The sequence below is a fragment of the Amphibalanus amphitrite genome, unplaced genomic scaffold (assembly GCF_019059575.1).
Source record: "Amphibalanus amphitrite isolate SeventyFive unplaced genomic scaffold, NRLGWU_Aamphi_draft 000337F_arrow, whole genome shotgun sequence".
Lineage (NCBI taxonomy): Eukaryota > Metazoa > Arthropoda > Thecostraca > Balanomorpha > Balanidae > Amphibalanus > Amphibalanus amphitrite.
In genome coordinates this window covers 4,911-18,438 of record NW_024881832.1, presented here as the reverse complement: position 1 = coordinate 18,438, position 13,528 = coordinate 4,911, and the positions used below count along the sequence as shown (strand labels likewise).

At 52.1% G+C, this 13,528-nt stretch overlaps 2 protein-coding genes across 2 annotated transcripts; both read right to left on the bottom strand.

The window, feature by feature from the left end:
- Nucleotides 1-53: 53 nt before the first annotated feature.
- LOC122388864 (1-phosphatidylinositol 3-phosphate 5-kinase-like) lies at nucleotides 54-7,867 on the bottom strand. Its single transcript, XM_043380345.1, has 4 exons — nucleotides 6,475-7,867; nucleotides 5,869-6,045; nucleotides 2,416-5,626; nucleotides 54-347 (listed from the first exon to the last, which is right to left on the bottom strand). The coding sequence occupies exons 1-3, from the start codon at nucleotides 7,865-7,867 to the stop codon at nucleotides 3,123-3,125; spliced, it is 4,074 nt and encodes a 1,357-aa protein (XP_043236280.1). The 3' UTR covers nucleotides 54-347; nucleotides 2,416-3,122.
- A 65-nt stretch (nucleotides 7,868-7,932) lies between these two features.
- LOC122388863 (1-phosphatidylinositol 3-phosphate 5-kinase-like) lies at nucleotides 7,933-10,616 on the bottom strand. The gene is made up of 2 exons (XM_043380344.1): nucleotides 10,495-10,616; nucleotides 7,933-8,360 (listed from the first exon to the last, which is right to left on the bottom strand). Exons 1-2 carry the CDS (start codon nucleotides 10,502-10,504, stop codon nucleotides 7,933-7,935), a joined length of 438 nt encoding a protein of 145 aa, XP_043236279.1. The 5' UTR covers nucleotides 10,505-10,616.
- Between the last annotated feature and the right edge of the window lie 2,912 nt (nucleotides 10,617-13,528).

Here is a 13,528-nt window from a genome sequence, read left to right as displayed (position 1 = left end):
AGGTCTGTTATTGTGTAATTACTTGTCAGCGTACGAGTTACAAATACCAATGCTTTACAGATACCGATATGGTTTATTACGATAAACAATGCCAAACGGTTACACCCTTACCCCGACGGTATGCATCCATTTATCACATAACAGCCGTCCTCCAGTCTCAGGGGCGAGGCTGGCCAGGTGAATCAGACCGTGTACAATGAAACCGACCACACAACATAATACAATGACTAAATGTAATACTGAGAAACGCGACGACCGCACCAAACATGTGGAATGTCGACAGATTTTCAACAACATTACTTAGCCATGCATGTCACCCGATATATAGATGATATAACGATATGGATCATAGACCACTATATATCTGGACTGTGCACGGATTTTGCCGACTGCTATTAGGGCCCTGCTGGGAAATTCGACGTAGCACGCGGAATTGTGTATTGACGCTCTAGTAAGTAGTAAGCCCATTTAAATGAAAGTAACTTCTTAAATGTGATGTATATTTTAATAAATGTATAATTTATAGCATGATTCTTAACACGATAAATAAATAAAAGCACTTATAGACAGGTATATCACACTGTATTAAGTTCAAAGCATCAATAGACAGGAACAATCCGTGATCGGTCGTTTTTGACAAGAGACAGTCTGACGACATATTGGACACACTGCAGATTAATTTGCCTGTCTAAATCAGACACGCACCCGGCTCAATGCTTTGAAAGCCCACACTATCTGCGCCACGGAATTACGAAGATTCCTATGGGTAAATAACAAAGCTGCCGGTGCTGCGTTTTTAGCGAGACCGTCCGAGGTGACCTGCTGGGCCACAACTGTTCCCTGCTTCCACTGAGGCCGATTTCATGCTCAGCATAGGGACAGACGGGTTCTGTCATCTGTCCCTCTCGAGAGAAGGGGACTTTTGAACAGCGTTGTCAGTGACGGTGGCCGCATTTTGCAGCGGGTGATGGCGATCGAGATTCGAGATTTAGACGGAGTCACGAGATCTCGGTTCACTGGACACTGCAGCAGAGCTTCGCACTTAGGAATGCACTTTCTTATAGTTCTTGTGCTACATTTGCCTTTAGTTACTATTCGAATTGTAAATCCACATCTGAAATTCTCAGCCATGTAGGTATCTTACACATCGACGAATAGGATCGTAGTTATTGATTGCATAGACAAACTGATCCCAGGAATGTTGCATTGTGTTTACGTCCTGCGGCTCAACCTTTCTCATTTTCATGAAGCTTTCTTATTTCATGAAGCTCTGTTCGCGCATCGCTGGTGTTGAGTGACGGTATACTGTCCATATTGACTCCATGAATTGCAATGTTTGTTTTTCGCTCAACTATACACATCAATGTGTTGAAGGAATGCAGGTCGTAGCGTTGTAACTTGAGGTGCTTCTCGACAGTGTGACTCCCTCAGCGAGCAATGTGAAGAAAGTTATCGTTTTCCTTTACAATGGTAGTCGCGCTGTCTTGAAACACACGTTTGAAGCTATACGTGTGCCGAAGAGAGAGCGACTCGGCAGCTGTTACCAGAGCAGGACCCATTGCTTGCATGCAGGAGCGGAACACAGATTGCTGATGTGGGCACGCCAGCTCTCCGCAAGCCATAACATATGTGACCATCACTTGACCAAATTGCAAGACTTTAGCTAGTTTTGGGCTTCACTTGTGACTGATATTATAGGAGCCGCCAGTCTGGAAACGGATCCGCCACCTCTCCTTACAGTTGTCTTCTGCTCAATTTTTCGGTCTCGGCCAGCGTCACAGCATGTAATAAAACTCACAGGGAGCCCAGTGGTCAGAATTCCAAGACATTTTCAGCTTTAGGGCACATAGAAATTGACTTCATATTGATGCCTTAGCCAGGAACCGGAAAACTGACATTGTTGCATGCACTGTCTTGGCTCTTTGAATATGCTCACTCCCTGTTCTGTTCATAGGATATTCTGAAGTGATTATCACTAGCGGCACATTTTACTGTATTTCAGTGGCATGTATGCATTAAAAGGTTTCATTTTATTTAAAGACAAAAGAGAACTATCCCGCATGTCAATGATAAACAACAAACAACAATAATCTTGCAAAAATCTTCGCTACATGTCTGTGAAAATTTGCTAATTCTCGTGAAAATTAGCTGGGAACCATCATCCACACCATGTTAAATCATGGAAGAAATGGGCAGAAAATGCCCTTCTTTTTTCGATGATTGCGCTAATATTATATATTTTTTGCTCAATGTAAGATATAACTCAGATTACAAATTGACTAGTGGTGATGTTTCCCAAAGCACATCATCATATGACGAATAAGTTGGCTGTGACGACCTTCGAAAGTTAGGGCCCTAATGGCAGGGCCCTAATTTCCGTGCACAGTCCAGATATATAGTGGTCTATGTATGGATACATAAACGTACTGATACTGCAAGGGTTAACAGCTCAAAACGTAGCACCATTACATGCCAATTGACAGCAAATAAACAACTAGACGGCTCGCCATGAGAACACAACATTTTCCTAGATACAATGCAAACATGAAACACAAGGCCAAACAGATGCTTTACGAAAATGCACCCAAACTCAAAACTAATGAAGAGAGCGTTATACAAAACCCAGCCATTGGATCATGCAGTATAGTTGGTCACCCTTCCCTCATCCCCAACGTGAATACAAGCCTAATGGTAACCATAACATGATGCACATCAGCAATGAACGATAACGATAAGCTTCTGATATCACAGCGGGCGCCGGGCTGCTGGCAACTGCGCTCACTACACCTCAAGCGTTCAATCACAGCTCACGCAAAGGACAGCTTAGGCACACATACAGCGTTGTCCGGTTCGGTACAGCATACCATTGCCAGCATTACAACATTGCCATGCCTGACAGTCCTCTCGGACGATCTCGGCACGAAATCTGGGATCTAGAACGCTGCTGATGGAGGGAAGGTCTCGCCTCGCCGCGCCTCAGACGACTGCAGCGCTCATTGGCAGCAAGACGGAGCGGAACACGCCGTCTCGTCGGGGAGAACGGCCATCCCACAGCGCCAGCGGCCACTCTTCAGTGCGCCCCTCCAACTAATCCCATGGGGAAGCTCAGCCGCGCAGGCCCATCAGAGAAAGCCGAGACCTTGTGCGAACCCCAGCCATCGGTCGGGAACGTCGGTAAAGTACTTGTTCATCATGACGGCGAATCGCGTCTTGTATCGCACCGGATCCAGAACGGTGGGGCGGTTGTTCCCATCGCCCAGCAGGATGTTGTACGACTTGATGTACGTCTCCACCGCCTTGTCGTAGGTGTAGGAGCGCAGATAGTCGATGATCCCGACGACCAGACAGCGCTGCGTCTCGTCCATACCGACCAGCAGCGAGTAGTCCATCACCTGGCACGTCTGCAGAAAGGAGGTGTCGCGCGAGATGGCCTCCATCAGCACACGCTTGGCGTGCGGCCGCACGTAAAGCGGGTTCTCGCTGAGCAGTGTCACCATGTTCTGGTCGAGCAGCACCACTTCGGATTTGTCCTTGGTGTCGGCCAGGCGGTTTCGCATAGAGCCCTTCAGGTCGAACTTCTGCGAGATCTGCCGGCCATACAGAAGGTTCTCCATCACGACCATGTAACACTTCTTCGCCTGACCAGTGACGTTGTTCTTGTAACCCACCAGGAACACGCCCAGGATTTTGGCGAGCACAGAGGGTCGTCCGGTCGTCAGGCTGTCCAAGATGTATTCCACGTAGCGGATGCCAAAGCGCACAAAGTGATCCTTTTCGACTTTGGAGATGGTCTTAATGACGAAGCGATCATCACAAGACTTGTGGAACGTAGATCCCGACTTCCCTCCCTTGGCGTTCCACGGCTGACAGTGCATGAGGCAGCGGACGAAGCGTTCCTCGCCGGCCGAGAACACAGCTTGGCGCAGTCGGCGGAAATGCTCGGCGAGCAGCACCTGACAGTAGAAGTTGGCGTTGTCCTCGGACATGTTGATGTCGATGTGGTACTGGGCCAGATACTTTTCACCGCGCTCGCCGCGTTCAGCAGCGCCGCCAGTACCGTCACTGTTGGCGGTCGACGACTCGGAGATGCGGCCGCTGCGCTCCGGGCCCGGCTCCTCGGCGCTGTCGGCGGGTCGCTCCAGCTGCTGCCGGATCTCGGCCAGTCGCCGGCTGTACTCCTGAGTCAGCATGCAGTAGGCGATGATCGAGCCCAAGTCTTCGCCGCAGATGAAGGACGGCGGCACGGTTGGCGGCAGCCGATGGTGCTCATTGACTGGGAGCGAAGAGGTCAGCCGCTCTCCCAGCTCCCCACTGGACCATGCCAGCGACTTGAGCGCCTTGATGCCGCCGACAGTGATGGACTTGACTTTGCTGACTGACGATAGATCAGCCGCGTCCTCGGTCGCCGGCTCGGGATCGGCGCCCTCCTTCTGCTTCGAATCGTAGCTGGACTTTTGGTCGTTGGAGCTCTTCCGACTGGAAGTGCTGGTCTCTAACACTTTCCCATCGTTAGAGTGTTTCTTCGGAGGCTTTTCTGCCTCCGCTGTCACTTCTTCCGCCTTCGGTCGCGGAATAGCTTTGACTGCTTTAGCCAACTCTTGCAGCCGTGTATTCCACTTGTGCGCTGTGTCGGCCATCATCCGTTTGGCCTGCACGGCCCGGTCGGAGGCGGCGAACACACGGTCCTCGTCCAGACGACACGCGCCGTCAGTGGCCTCCCCCACCAGAGGCGCCACCATTGTCTCGATGTCGGTCAGCAGCGTGCGGAACGCCCGCTTCTCGTCGTCCACCTCTTCCTGGGCGGTCCGCAACGCCTCAGTCACTTTGGCGTCGCTGGCAGCCGCCGCACGCAAAGACAGCAAGCGCTCCACGATCGAACTGAAGAGCTGCACACCCTCGGAGAGTGCATGCAGGTCCTCGGTCAGACGGAGCTGGGTTCGCGGTCCCAGCTCAACGGTGATGTCCAGCTGCGGCAGCACGATGTCGTTCAGCTGTATCTGAGAGTGACTGAAGACGGCGACACGGTCCTGCAGTGCGAAGTAGTGCGCGCGATCCCGGAATAGGCTGTGCGAGCAGCCGTCCAACGACGAGTACTGTTCACACAGGAAGAACGTCTCCAGGAACTTGCCGAACGATAACGTCCACGTGTCTTCGGTCATGGGCCTGGCAGCCGAGCCGCGCTCACACTGTCGGCACCACGTCCACATCCAGATGCGCTTGTCGGGACACGGCTCGAGCAGGGTCCACACGAGCAGTGACACACAGCTGTTGTCATGGAGAAAGCGGTGCACATGTCCCTCCTGCGGCACCACACAGTCTTTCTTCAGGCATTTGAAGGCTGGTGTGAAACATTCGGCCTCGAGGAAGGTACCCAGCGTGGTGTCACTGTCGCCATTGAACATGACCATCATGACATGCGGGTCACAGCAGCCAACCGACACGCCGCTCGGCAGCTTCGAGTAGGTGTACGTCTGCACGGCGATCTTCTGGTGGTTGATGGGATTGAGCGCGTCACAGGGAACCACCCAGTCCTCTAGCCGGTCCTGGACAGTTCCACCTGATTGGGCTCGACTGGCTCTACCCGCGGGCACCGGCCGCCGCGCGCTCTGAAGTCGGCCAGCAGCGCCTGCATTTGATCGTCGTCGACCGTGCGGGTGAAGCAGCGCGTCACAAACTCGTGCTCAGGCAGCAACGTCGGACCTGGCCGAGTTTCGATCGGGGCCTTGCGGATGTGTGCGCGACGTGCCTTCTCGGCTTTGTCAAATTCAACCGACCAGTAGAGATTCGCTGTGAAGAAGCGGCGCAGACTACTCCGCTTCCCCTCCTCCGTTTCCAGGTACGGCATGGCCACCCTTGCATACGGCGTACAGCACACGATCGTGTCGCCCAACAACTTTCGGAACTTGTTGCGATCGGGCAGGATCTCAACCTTGAGCCCCGGCGTGCTGGTGTCCGGTACCGGCGCTGGCGCCGGACGCTGCAGCGGGTCACTGCAGTCGGTCACCATCTCGCCCGGTCGTCGCGGAGAGCGGAGTCGCTCGTCTCCTGTCGCCGGGGCCACCGTCGCCACATCGGGCGGCGCGGTAGAGGCGCGCGGCCGGGAGCTAGCCCCGTTCGTTTTGGAGACACTCCCGGCACGGGTCTTGTCCCTCGAGTCCTCTGGTGCCTCATCTTGAGCAAGCAGAACTTGGTTTCCGAATGGCGGTGGCACAGATACCAAGTCACGCAGGTAACTCTTCTGCAGGAGCCAGTTGTACTGCACTGATACCATGAAGCGCAGCACGTGCTCACACGTCTCAGCTGGTTCATGTGACCACCACGCACCAGCACCGTACAACCCAGGTGACTTGCACAGCCGTCAAAGAACATGAAGGTCTTCTTGCTGCCACCCTCCATGGTGAACTGTTTAGTGTAGAATGAGTGGCAGATGCCCAGCACGGGCGCCGCCAGGCGGGCATCCACGTGGTCCATCACGTCTGCCTGGGGTGCAGCGCGCGATCCGCGCCAGCACCTGTCTTTTCATGTTGGTGACGAGTGTGACACCGGCCTCGCGCAGCATGTCGCGCGCCATGCTGTCGACGTGCTTCTCGACGACGATCAGGTCGGGCGCTAGTGACAACAGCTGCGCAGTGATGTTGCGCAGCACCTCCCGCTCCTGCATCATCATCGGCTCCAAGGAGACAGCTCGATCCTGGTAACGCTGGTAAGACACTGGACAGCTGATGAGCAGGATCTGCGGATTCGTCAGTTGGGATGGCATGTCGTTATGCACAATGTTCTTCCGACAGACGACGCCCTGTACGATCTGTGATTCAGCAGGCTTGCCGCCAGGAATGCGCTTTATTTTGACAAACTGACGAACGTCGAGGTCATCGCACTCATGGCGAACATCGGGTTTCACAAGCCGGCTCAACTGGCGGGACAAATCAAGTATCGGCTCATACCACTTGGCAGGCAGGCCGGCCGAATCAAGCAGCTGACTCAGCAGACTCGACTCGAGAGCCTCGAAAGCGGCAGAGAGTCGTTTGTCGGCCTGCTGGCGCCGTGGGTCAGCCTCGGTCGCTGCCGAGTCCAGATACTCAGTGGCCGCCTCGTGAAGACCCTGCGCGGCGGCGGCGGGCTCCGGCGGTGTCATCTGGCGGAGCAGCTGCGCCCGCGAGATGGACGCCACGCTGCCCACATCTAGCTCGATGTCGTACATGGAGCCAGAGTGGGCCAGCGGCGCGCCGGCCGGCTCGTCGGTGGCTGCACCACCGCCGTGGCTCTCCTTGAGCTCGATCTGGGAGAGCCAGTGGGGCTCCTCCAGGTCGGGCTCCTCAGGCTCCGAAAGTGCCGGACGCCGCATGGCTACCGGCGAGGGCCGATACAGGCAGTAGTCGTCTCGGAAAGCAGTCGTGTTGTGACTGACACATTCGAGCAGTTTCATGTCAACCAGACGCTGTCCGATGGCCACGGACTGAGCACGCCTCGTCACCTTCCGCTGCGAGATCATCCAGTCCACCACTTCGGAGCCCACCAGACAGGCGCCGTAGTTTTTCAGCCGGTGCCGGTGGTTGCCAAGCCCGACGCCGTGGATAGGGTTTGTAATCATGTGCAGCAAGGTGGTCAAGTAGGTCAGATCCTGCTCCTGCTCCAGAGGGTCAGAGACGCTCTCGTGCGGATCAACCTGGTCACGGAGACTGGCATCCGTCATGCCGAGACTGTACTTTTTCCTGTGCATCTTGCTGAGCCGCGGAAGAGAGCTGGATCTGTCGCTGCTCAGTTGGTTCGCTGCTTCCAAGTGCGCGTGTACCTTCTCCAGCACCGCATTCTGGTCCACATGCTCGTCGGCGTCTGCGCCGGACGTGATGGTCTGGACGTAGGTCATCACCACCTTGGAGCAGTAGGTGCAGACGCGCAGGTCACCGCTATAGCCGAGCACCTTGCCCGGGATCACCTGGTTACAGCAGCGGGAGCAGAAATCTGTCCGCAGATGCGGCAGTGGTGGCGGCGTCTGAACGTGGTGAACTTGTCGCCGCAGTCGTAGCACTCGCGGCTGACGGCGTCCGGCAGCCAGTGCTGCTTCAGTTCGCTGTCGCCCGGCCCGCCCTGGCCGCCGGCTCCCAGGATCGAGCTGATGCGGCGCAGCACGCCCACGTAGCTGCGGCCCTCGGTCGAGTCGGTCGCGGACGAGGGCGGCGAGCCACGGCACAAGCTGGTGTCGCTGGCGCGTCGGTGGGAGCGCGGTTCAGAGACGTCGGCGCCGGAGCGCACCGAGACGCGGCTCGAGAAGAGTCGCAACAGACCGCCTCTGCGCGGCACGGCCGCGTCCAGTGATGGCAGACTGGCAGATGTGGTCGAATAGTCGTCATCGGGCCACACTGCAAAAAAAAGAAATATGAAGAAATTCAGAGGAGATGGATACACATTGTGCATGTAGATATGCTTGGTTAGGTTAGGTTAGACTAGGTTTACCAGCAAGCATGATATCATGAAGGAGATGTAGGAGTGGATGTTTTGGTGCATCTAGTCATGTAAGTAACAATTTTCTGGCATATATGTATGTTTATCTTAAGGACAAGCAAATTTGATTGGTACCTAGTGGATTATTAATTCTTAACCATGTGAGTCAGGTTCAGGCACAGTCAAGAGTAGATTCAATATTGAAATCTTGAAAAAAGACAGATTCTGCTTTTCATGAAGAGTCTGGTTTTCCTGGATATCACCTAAATCAATTATATATGAGCTTTGAACTTCAATCTGCCAATGCCATCAATGCTTCCAGAATCCATTGCTAGAATTTAGAAAAGCTTGGGTTGTTTTGTCATAGCATGATGTCAGAATAGTATGACATGATCAACATGTCAAGGAATTCAAAACTTGTTTGTAAGGTTATGAAAATAGAAGCTCACTAGGGTGACCCGCGTGCTCCGCAACGCGAAAAGGGATATTTTCGATCGGCGGGTGTTCGGTTGTTCTTGTGTCGGTTGGGTTATCTATCCATTTCGGTCGATTGCTTTTTGACGGCTAAACGTTTTGGTTTGTGGAAAAATATCCACCGCATCGAGGTGCCCGTGTCTGATAAGCATGCTTTCCACTTCAGAATCTGTCAAATGTGCTATATAATTGAGGTGCGTAGTTTTAAGACAAATGAAAGGCGTAGATAATTTTCGCTAAAAATCGTTTTGCAGAGGTTTAAAACATTTATATTTTAAAGAATACTGTTGCTTGTCATGCAAACGTGATGATTGGATCTTGGAGAGAATTGAATGCTCTTTCTAATGATAGCATTTTCAATTGTCAAGCGTATCAGGTTAAGCAGCAAATCCCGTGTATCTTTTTAGTGGCACATTATGGACAAATACCATTTTAATTCAGCGATTTTTTCCACATTGTTTTTGATCAATTAGCTTTTCACAATTTTTCCATGAGAGACGGTACATTTTTATTGCTAATAGGCGCTGTTTCAACTCATTCCGTCTGACGATCACCTGAAATTAATATAAATTCCAAAATCCGTTTAAAATGGCACTTTTTGAAATGAAATTGCCCTCACACTTGCACGTGGCGCGTGCCACCCCTGCACCGCACACTATTCGATTGCCCGTTCGATTCTCTACACGATGCTGTTTTCCCCGTGCCGATCGGGCGCACGGCTACCGAGATATTGCACGGGGAACGGACCCGTGTCGGGCAAATTTAGCCATTTTCGCCCGTTTTTGCCAGCCGATTTATACATGTAAAGTCTATGACGCGAATTTGCACTTTTTGGGCACGCGCCACGCGCTCGCTATCGATCCGATCGAGCCGAGACCGCTCAAAGGCACGTTGTCCATCCTTGTTCTATAACTTGCGCAAATTTCAGCGCGGTAGGTGCAACGGTGTGATCTGTAACCCGCGCTACGTAGCACCATGTCGCGACCTTCGTAATAGACAGAAACTACGCCCTCCTCAAATAGTAATAGATGGCAGTGACTATTCCAATAATTTTGAGATATAGCTTACATAGAAAGATATGCAATATGCATATAACATGCAAGATACAAAAGGAAAATGAGAAAGAATTACTAAGGTCTAAGGAAAAGTGAATATAAAAAAATATGAAGGCATTGATGATAATCATGGTATTTGCTGCAAATGATTTAACGTTCAGGACATAAAAACATGTAGGTACAAAAACCTTGAAGAACCATTGAAAACCATTTGGACCTTATCTTGAATCTTCAGTTTAACCAAAAATGGGTCAGATAAAATCAATTTTCAAGTTTCAAACATAGTCATCAAGTCAAGTCAAGTCAAGTCATACCTAGTCAAGGGCAGGTCAAGGCATGGGAAGCATCACTCAGGAAAGAAGCATTCCATGCTGCAGTTTATGGAAAGTGCAAAATGATTGCATTCCTGGTTCATACCTTGAATACAAAAATAGATATTGTTTCATGTGTTGCCCAAAAACAAATATGAAAGTTACGTAGCTATACTGGTTCACTTAAAGTGGAAAGCAATGCAGTAACTTACTTTCATCCATCTTGATCTCGACAGCTTATTGCAGCCAAGCCTTTAAAATTAACTTTCCAAAAATTACATGATAAAAAATTATCACAAGAGTTTTCGAACATCCTAATTTTCCCAAACCATGCTTTTACAAATGTCATCCGTCCAAAATGTAAGCAAACATTTAACACATTTAACACCTTTGCCTTAAGAAAAGCGTGTCTAAGGAATAAATGTATCTAGCCACGTATCTTGGTAACGCATTCTTGCTTCAGTTAATCAGTTGCTACTTACTGATGGAAAATCAAAATAGGATCCAAACTCGGATCGAAGAGGAGGCGGTCGCAGTCGTGGCAGTACACCTGCACTCAAGGCTGCGCTAGTCAAATGACTGCCCGGCCAGGTAATGGATCCATTAAGAAATTACTAAAATATTGACATAATTATGTGCCTGCCTTGCGGCAGATCAAGATAAATGAATTATCGACAGACGAAATCACAACGAAATACGAATGCAAACTAAGGTGTCTGGCAAAATGATTGCTACTTCAGAATCGTCTTTCTTGCGTATGTTTTGTAACAATAATATTGAATGGACACCTCAACCAAATTAAAGATATCGTGGTTATCAATGGCTTACCCGATATCTCTATGATTGAATAATGCATTTCTGGAAGGTACTTAGTGTAAAACCTACCCTTAAAAGATTTTCTGCACCTGCATCTCGCCTCTGTCATTCGCTTAGCCATTTCACCTCAAGCTTTTGTTTCTACCTTAGAAAACACCTGATTCCTAGACACACCGCCAAAGCACACCTAAATCCGTTTTCCTAGCACATCGGAGCTTGCATTGCACGAGCGGCCAGGACCCTCTTTAGCTATAGCGTGGCAACTAATTTGATCTGAATGCAACTGAATCAATTAAATCCCATTCAATTCGGCGTATGCAGTGTAACCTTTATGTCTAAAGAATAATGCATCCTGTGACCCACTGACGGTCACCACCACTCCATAATTGTAATTTCGCTGTTTGCTGCGATCGTTGGAATCATTTCTTCGCAAGCTAACCTCTACCAATGTTCCGCATGAGCCCCATATTTACAGCTTGCATTAACGCCCCACACCGTTTCTTATCGTTCTCATTTCGGCCAGCAGCTCAGTGGCAGCCAAATGCCAGTTACAGGGTTGCTTGAAGCAACCCTTTTTGGTGGCAATTTATATGCCACACTACTATGGATTAATATACTCGCGAGTTAATACCAAGTCCGTTACATAAAAAATAATAATTCCAGGCGAAACGAGCATTGGGGAAAATTCACCAGTATGAGAGTTGCAAACGAATGATAAATTGGTTTAATAAGTACATGTATTCATCTACGAACTTCAGAAGTCTCATTAATCTGGAAATTAAGAATAAACATTACATGCGTAAAACCTGACTTGACACTATGCTTGAAAAAAACTGGAATGATCCATCTTTTTAGAACTGGACAATGCTTGGCAAGTGGCAAACAATTCAGCATTGATGAGCCAAATCTGCTTATCGGATACGACTCACCCACCCAGCAGGATAGAGGCACTTTTACTCCGATCACGGAGAGGATGGGACTAGACATGGGTGAGGTTGGCTCCACAGCATTTTGTTTTCCCACGCCTCAGAAGCAGACGGCAGCAGCACCGAGCACGTCCCTGAACAGCAGGGCGAGTCGGCTCACTCCTTTTGGCCGGAGGGAGGGCGCGACGTGTCGGTCGGTTCGGCGGCGCTGCCACGGTCGGCCAGGTGGAAGGCGACTCCGGCGATGTCACACTGCGTGCTCGAGTGCACGGATACGATCCACTCGGCGCTCTCCGGCGGCGTGATCGAGAACCATCCGTGGCCGCCCGGGCCGCGCTGTGGGTCCGATGTGCTTCCGTACGCCTGCACGTACTCCTGCACCTTGTCCCAGTTCGCATCGGTCACGCCGGTCACGTGCATACGGGCGCTAGCAGTGTCCTCCGTGACCTGATGGGACGCCAGGCTCGGAGCAGAGGGCGCCGACTGAAAGTCAGCACCGCTCACAGACGAGGCGGCCGTAGAGGACTGACTGGCCGACTTCGGCCTCTTCCCAGCCTGGCTACCGTTTCGCCCCTCGGGCCTGGTCGTGGCGCTGTCCAGAGCGGCCGTCACCGGTTTCGCCCAGCCCGATGCCCGGGCCGCCCTGGACGAGGAGCGGTCCGGAGCGTCTGCGGCACCCTGCAGAGGAGGAAAGCTCTGCTCATCGAGAGGCGGCGGTCGGGGCCGCCAGACACGCCGGGGCTGCCATTCGTCCGACATATCGGACGAATTGGTCCGCTCCTCACAGATGTCTGGGTCGTCAGAGTCATTTCCTAGGTGTCCGAGTAGCCGTGAAGGCCGCCCTTGGGTGTCACCATCAGCTACCGCCGCCGCCGGCAGCAGGGCAGACTCTACGGCCACGACACCGCCGGGATCCAGGAAGTCGGCCAGATTCCAGCCGCCGCGCTGCCCGTCATCCAGATTTACCTGGCCGGTCAGTCGCGGCGGCGGCGTGGCGGCCGTCTCCGGCTCCAGCTCCGAGAAATCGTCGTCCTGAGAGTTGTGCCGCGGAAGGATGTACTGACTGTAGTTGGTCGGCGGCTCGTAAATCGGCAGGTCTCTCCGTACGCGATTTATCTGCTCCTGGATGGTCAGGTTGCTGACGCCGACGTTGGCGAGGTTCCCGGGAACCGGCAGAGGATCGTCGTGACAGCTGAGGCCAGAGGCGCGGCCGCGGCCGCGAGGTCGGCGGGCGGGCTCCGGCGGCGGCCCGTCCGGCGACTGGATCAGGTGACGAGGGATCGTCAACGGCTTAAACACCATTGGACTAACGCCTTCGCCGAGTCCCCAGCGGCATTGCAGAATGGGAATACTGGGCAGCTGGCGATGCACCGCTACCTCTTGGTCCTGGCTATCTCCCGGAGGCGGCGACATCCCAATCGAACGATGCTCTCTGAAAATAAAGAAAGTTTGTGTCATCAAACCCATGCTCCGTTCCCATACTCTATTTCGAAATTTCGAAATT